Here is a 7147-nt window from a genome sequence, read left to right on the forward strand (position 1 = left end):
CCTCTTCGCCGATGACATGATACTCTACATAGAAAACCCAAAAGCCTCCACCCCCAGATTGCTAGAACTCATACAGCAATTTGGTAGCGTGGCAGGATACAAAATCAATGCCCAGAAATCAATGGCATTTCTATACACTAACAATGAGACTGAAGAAAGAGAAATTAAGGAGTCAATCCCATTTACAATTGCACCCAAAAGCATAAGATACCTAGGAATAAACCTAACCAAAGAGGTAAAAGATCTATACCCTAAAAACTATAGAACACTTCTGAAAGAAATTGAGGAAGACACAAAGAGATGGAAAAATATTCCATGCTCATGGATTGGCAGAATTAATATTGTAAAAATGTCAATGTTACCCAGGGCAATTTATACGTTTAATGCAATCCCTATCAAAATACCATGGACTTTCTTCAGAGAGTTAGAACAAATTATTTTAAGATTTGTGTGGAATCAGAAAAGACCCCGAATAGCCAGGGGAATTTTAAAAAAGAAAACCTTAGCTGGGGGCATCACAATGCCAGATTTCAGGTTGTATTACAAAGCTGTGGTCATCAAGACAGTGTGGTACTGGCACAAAAACAGACACATAGATCAATGGAACAGAATAGAGAACCCAGAAGTGGACCCTGAAATGTACGGCCATCTAATATTCGATAAAGGAGGAAAGACTATCCATTGGAAGAAAGTCTCTTCAATAAATGGTGCTGGGAAAATTGGACATCCACATGCAGAAGAATGAAACTGGACCACTCTCTTTCACCATACACAAAGATAAACTCAAAATGGATGAGAGATCTAAATGTGAGACAAGATTCCATCAAAATCCTAGAGGAGAACACAGGCAACACCCTTTTTGAACTTGGCCACAGTAACTTCTTGCAAGATACATCCACGAAGGCAAAAGAAACAAAAGCAAAAATGAACTATTGGGACTTCATCAAGATAAGAAGCTTTTGCACAGCAAAGGATACAGTCAACAAAACTAAAAGACAACCTACAGAATGGGAGAAGATATTTGCAAATGACATATCAGATAAAGGGCTAGTTTCCAAAATCTATAAAGAACTTATTAAACTCAACACCAAAGAAACAAACAATCCAATCATGAAATGGGCAAAAGACATGAAGAGAAATCTCACAGAGGAAGACATGGACATGGCCAACATGCACATGAGAAAATGCTCTGCATCACTTGCCATCAGGGAAATACAAATCAAAACCACAATGAGATACCACCTCACACCAGTGAGAATGGGGAAAATTAACAAGGCAGGAAACAACAAATGTTGGAGAGGATGCGGAGAAAAGGGAATCCTCTTACACTGTTGGTGGGAATGTGAACTGGTGCAGCCACTCTGGAAAACTGTGTGGAGGTTCCTCAAAGAGTTAAAAATAGACCTGCCCTACGACCCAGCAATTGCACTGTTGGGGATTTACCCCAAAGATTCAGATGCAATGAAACGTCGGGACACCTGCACCCCGATGTTTCTATCAGCAATGGCCACAATAGCCAAACTGTGGAAGGAGCCTCGGTGTCCATCGAAAGATGAATGGATAAAGAAGATGTGGTTTATGTATACAATGGAATATTACTCAGCAATTAGAAACGACAAATACCCACCATTTGCTTCAACGTGGATGGAACTGGAGGGTATTATGCTGAGTGAAATAAGTCAATCGGAGAAGGACAAACAGTGTATGTTCTCATTCATTTGGGGAATATGAATAATAGTGAAAGGGAATATAAAGGAAGGGAAAAGAAATGTTGGGAAATATCAGGAAGGGAGACAGAACATAAAGACTCCTAACTCGGGGAAACGAACTAGGGGTGGTGGAAGGGGAGGAGGGCGGGTGTTGGAGGGGAATGGGTGACGGGCACTGAGGTGGACACTTGACGGGATGAGCACTGGGTGTTTTTCTGTATGTTGGTAAATTAAACACCAATAAAAGTTAATTAAAAAAAAATTAATCTATACATCCATGAATCTCAACAAAATCCAAACAGGATAAACTTAGAAATTCATACCTTGGGCACTTGGGTGGCTCAGGCAGTCAGTTAAGCATCCGACTCTTGATCTCAGCTCTGGACTAGATCTCAGGGCTATATGTTCAAGCCCATCAGAAAAAAAGGAAAGGAAAGGAAAGGGAAAAAGGGAAAAAGGGAAAAAGGGAAAAAGGGAAAGGAAAGGAAAGGAAAGGAAAGGAAAGGAAAGGAAAGGAAAGGAAAGGAAAGGAAAGGAAAGGAAAGGAAAGGAAAGGAAAGGAAACCCACACCTGACATGTTATAAGATAAAGAGAGAATCTTGAAAGCTGCAAGAGAAAAGCAATTTATCACATACAAGGGGTCCTCAATAGGATGAACAGCTGATTTCTCCTAAGAAACCATGAAGGCCAGAAGGCAGCAGAATGAAAGGTCAAAGTGCTGAAAGAGCAGCCAACAGTTCTATATTCAGTAAAACGATCTTTCAAAAATGAAGGAGAAATCAAGACATTCTCAGGAAAAAGAGAAGGGTAAGGTGCCTGGGTGGCTCAGTTGGTTAAGCATCCAACTCTATATTTCAGTTCAGGTCTTAATCTCAGGGTCATGAGTTCAAGCCCTGCGCTGGGCTCCACACTGAATGTGGTGCCTATTTAAAAAAGACAGACAGAGAGACAGAGAATTTACCACTAGCAGACAAGACCTGTAAGAAATACTTAAGAGAGTTCTTCAGGATGAAATAAGTTACAAGACAATAATCCAAATCCACATGAAGAAACAGTATAGCAGCAAAGATAATTACATATGTAAATATAAAAAAGTTTGTAACTTTTATTTCTTTCCTAATCTGATTCAAAGGACAAGTCCAAGAAGCAATAACCATAAATCTGTGCTGATAAGCATAAAAGATGTTATTTGTATAATGAAAACAACACAAGGTTTTGAGCATAGGAAGGAGAAGGAATGGAACTTATATAGGAATACAGTTTTAGTATACTACTGAAATTAAGTTGGTATTATCCTGAAGTAGATTTTTTTACAATGATGTTGATTGTAATCCCTAGGGAAGCCACACAAAAAAAAAATAAATTTTAATATAGTAAAAGAAATGACAATGGAATTAAAATGGTACACTAAAATATATCTACTGAATGGAAAAGAAGGCAACAGAAGAGAAATTGAGGAGCAAAAAAAGACAGAGGACATAGAAAACAAAGAGTCAAGTGGCAGATGTAAGCGTTACCTTATCCGTAATGACGTTAAATGTAAATAGATTAAACACTACAGTTGAAAGGCAGAGAATGGCAGAATGGATTTTTTTGATACAACTATAGGCTGTCTACCAGAGATACACTTTATTTTTTTTTTCAGAGATACACTTTAGATTCAAAGACACAATAGGCTGAAAATTAAGAGATGGAAACAAATATGCTGTTCAAATAGAGAATTCAACCATAATAACTGGAGATATTAATACCCTACTACTAATAGTGACTGCTAATGGTTAGTTTCTTTTGGGAGTGATGAAAATGTTCTAGAATTACAAAGTGATGACTGTACATTAGACAATACTGAATTGTACATTTTAAAAGGTTTGATATTGGGGATCCCTGGGTGGCTCAGCAGTTTTGCTCCTGCCTTTGGCCCAGGGTGTGATCCTAGACCCCAGGATCGAGTTCTGCATCAGGTTATCTGCATGGAGCCTGTTTCTCCCTCTGCCTGTGTCTCTGCCTCTCTCTCTCTGTCATGAATAAATAAAATCTTTTAAATAAATAAATAAATAAATAAATAAATAAATAAATAAATAAAACATTTGGGGTGTTTATGGTATATGAGGAGAAAAAAAAGTTCTACCCCTGTTTCCACTCCCTGCCACAAACACTCAGTTGCTGGGGCTAAGGGGGTCCCCACCATTTAAGTTCTAGTACTCTTCATGCCTCATACCAGCTTCTAATAGAACCAAAAAGGCACATTCTCTCCCGATAAACAAATTTCATGGAAAATGAGCCAAGTCCTATCCATAGTAGAAGGGGCTGTGAATCACCAGGACAAAAGCAAGGAATTTGTGAATCACTCTGTATCAACATTTGCCAAAGTATGTTGTCGTGGGAAATAGATAGATTGCCAAGAAAAGAGTCCTGTGGTCAAACAAGTTTGGGGAACACCAGGTTAAATAAAGTTCATCGCTTTCCGTTATTGCTAGGATTTCCTATATTCAGTGCACTAGTGTGTACTATAAAGCTTCAAGCCTAGGGTATGGTAAGCACCTTTTCCCAAGTTTATTTGATGAAGGAACCCTTTTGTTCTTCAGAACATTTCTCAGGACTAATAATAAATAAATCCATTCATTAATTTAAAAAAAAACTGTCCTAGATTACTCTAATGGGTCTCTCAGAAAACCACAGAGGCCCCAACTAGAAAGCTACAGAATAGTTAGGTCCCTATCACATGAGTAGGGATAGAACATAGCCCTGCTCAAAAGTCAAACACTCTTGTGAGAGGATGAGGTCCCATATAAAACTGAGCAGGAGGGATCCCTGGGTGGCGCAGCGGTTTGGCGCCTGCCTTTGGCCCAGGGCGCGATCCTGGAGACCCGGGATCGAATCCCACGTCGGGCTCCCGGTGCATGGAGCCTGCTTCTCCCTCTGCCTGTGTCTCTGCCTCTCCCTCTATCTCTCTGTGACTATCATAAAAAAAAAAAAAAAAAAAAAAAAAAAAACTGAGCAGGACATAACCAAACTCTTAAAAATCTAAAGCATTTGCAGGCAGGAGCTGTGCCTTACCCATCTTTAAAACCCTCGCACAGGGATGCCTTGGTGGCTCAGTGGTTGAGTGTCAGGGTGTGTTCCCGAGGCCCTGGGATCAAGTCCCACATGGGGTTCCCCGCAGGGAGCCTGCTTCTCCCTCTGCCTGTGTCTCTGCCTCTCTCTGTCTCTCATGAATAAATAAAATCTTAAAAAAAAAAAATAAACCCCTAGCACCTGGCATGATGACATCTGGCAAACGGTTGCATTCAATATGCTTATGAAATGAATGGATGAAAAAATTTAAAAAGACTCAACTTTCAAAGGGATTAATTTGTATGTGACACATAACTTGTAGAACTTTCCTTCAAAAAGTGATTTAGGCTGAAAAGCAGTTTTCTACATCTCAGACGCATTCTGTCCTGGATTGTTGAGCAAACCTGTAAGGCAGCAGGCATAAAGGCAGCCAGCCTTGCCAGCCTCTCAGCTATTGGGTCTTTGGACGGAAGGCTGGCTGGCCGGGCTCTGGGTCTGATCTAAGCTGGCTCTTTTCCTGTTCTTGTCCTCAGGCTGGGATCATTACAGACGCAAAGCTGAAGGATCTGACACCGCCCATGCCTGTGATGTTCATCAAAGCCATTCCTGCAGATAAGCAGGAACACCGCAGTGTCTATCCTTGTCCTGTGTACAAGACTTGTCAGCGGGGACCCACCTACGTGTGGACTTTCAACCTGAAGACTAAGGAGAAACCATCGAAGTGGGTGCTAGCTGGAGTTGCTTTGCTTCTCCAGACTTAGCTTTCTGCAGAACCACTGAGACAACAAGGCTGTGCTGGAGGCTGCCCAGAAAGACAAATGGGTGAGGGGAGACACAAACATGAGGATAAGGAATCATACGTACTCACAATACTGTAGAATTCTTGCAGGGAACCTGGAGAGAAGTGCCTATAGTAAGGTGGTGCTGGAAGAGTATGGACCCAGGAACTAGGGGAGAAGCATTCCATAACACTGCACCTTTCCTAATAAAGTGACTGACTCTTCAAGTGTGTCTGGTCCCAGCTTTGAGAGTGACAGAGTCATAAACGATCCTAAGACCAAGAGAAACAAACCACAAACACTTGAGCCCTGATGCTGGTAAACTCTGTGCTCTAGCTCCCAGCTACTCCATGGATTAGCCACATCAACACCACCCCCAAGTTAGTCTGCATTTTGACAAGCTGAAAATGATATGAGGTGAAAGGATATGAATGCACGCTATGGTTTGAGAGACAGTACTCTGGATGAGGGATCACCAAACTTCTTCTGCAAAGGGCCAGACAGCAAATAGTTTAGGCTTTGCAGGGCCTGTGTCTGTTGCAGTGACTCAGTGCTGCCACTATAGCCTCAAAGTAGCCACAACACATAAATAAATGGGTGTGGCTGGGCTGAAGTAAAACGTATTTGCAAAAACAGATGGTGGGCCATATTTTGCTGATCATGGCTCGAGGATAAGGGAAGTACATACATGATATTTATCCTTCATTAATTCACACATGCCTTCAATCAGTTAAACACAATCAATCTGAGAACACAACTGTGAGCAAGGTAGGTTGCCGCCTTGTACCTGTATCATCCTTCAGATCATTTAAGAGGGATCCGTGGAGAAACTCTTCCTCTAAAGCTTTTCAACCTAACAATTTTCTAGATTTTTCTCGGTGGAACAAATTTTCCCTGGAACCCCAAAGAGTTCCACAGTTCCTGTAAAGAGCTCTTAGAGGGAGGTCTGTTTGCTTAGAAGAGTCCAGGAGGGCCCAGTACTCCTTCCAGAATCCTTAATCCCATATATCCCTTACAAACTTCCAATGCTGCCGGTCCAGGGAACACATTTGAAGAACTGAGATCTAAAACATAAAATCCCAACACTCTACTGAATACAAGATCAAATGCTGATTCCTCCATGATTTTCCTACTTTCTGGCCTGTGGCTCCTGTACCCCCTAGCAAGGGGCTTCTTCCTCACCTCCATGCCATAAGACAATTAACAAATTCCTCTGGAACCCAGGAATTCCAACCTGACTTTTGTCTCTCATCAGTCTGTAACATACTTGCCATGGTTTGCCAACAACCTGCAGTTCCATGCCTACATATTAATCTGTTTGCAGGGACACAGCTCTGCCCTCATGAGCCTCATCCTTCCTGGTCCTCAGAAGAGCAAAATAAGAGTGGGCAAGAAGGATGTCTGGGTGGCTCAGTGAGTGAAGCGTCTGCCTTGAGCTCCGGTCATGATTTCGGGGTCCTGGGATCGAGTCCCGCACTGGGCTCTGTGCTCAGTCTCCAACTTCTCCTGCTCATTCCCTCTCTCAAATAAATAAATAAAAAAATAAAATAAAATAAAATAAAATAAAATAAAATAAAATAAAATAAAATAAAATAAAATAAAAT

General features: G+C 41.2%; 1 protein-coding gene across 1 annotated transcript in view; it reads left to right on the top strand.

Moving 5' to 3' along the window:
• Nucleotides 1-5879, top strand: part of DNAH9 (dynein axonemal heavy chain 9) — a 335073-nt gene extending 329194 nt beyond the window's left edge. The window contains exon 69 of the mRNA XM_041771484.1: nucleotides 5298-5879. Within this exon, the coding sequence (XP_041627418.1) occupies nucleotides 5298-5525 (228 nt within the window). The 3' untranslated portion in view covers nucleotides 5526-5879. The remainder of the gene's footprint in view (nucleotides 1-5297) is intronic.
• The last annotated feature ends 1268 nt before the right edge of the window (nucleotides 5880-7147 follow it).

This window comes from Vulpes lagopus, chromosome 10, assembly GCF_018345385.1.
Source record: "Vulpes lagopus strain Blue_001 chromosome 10, ASM1834538v1, whole genome shotgun sequence".
Classification (NCBI taxonomy): Eukaryota; Metazoa; Chordata; class Mammalia; order Carnivora; family Canidae; genus Vulpes; species Vulpes lagopus.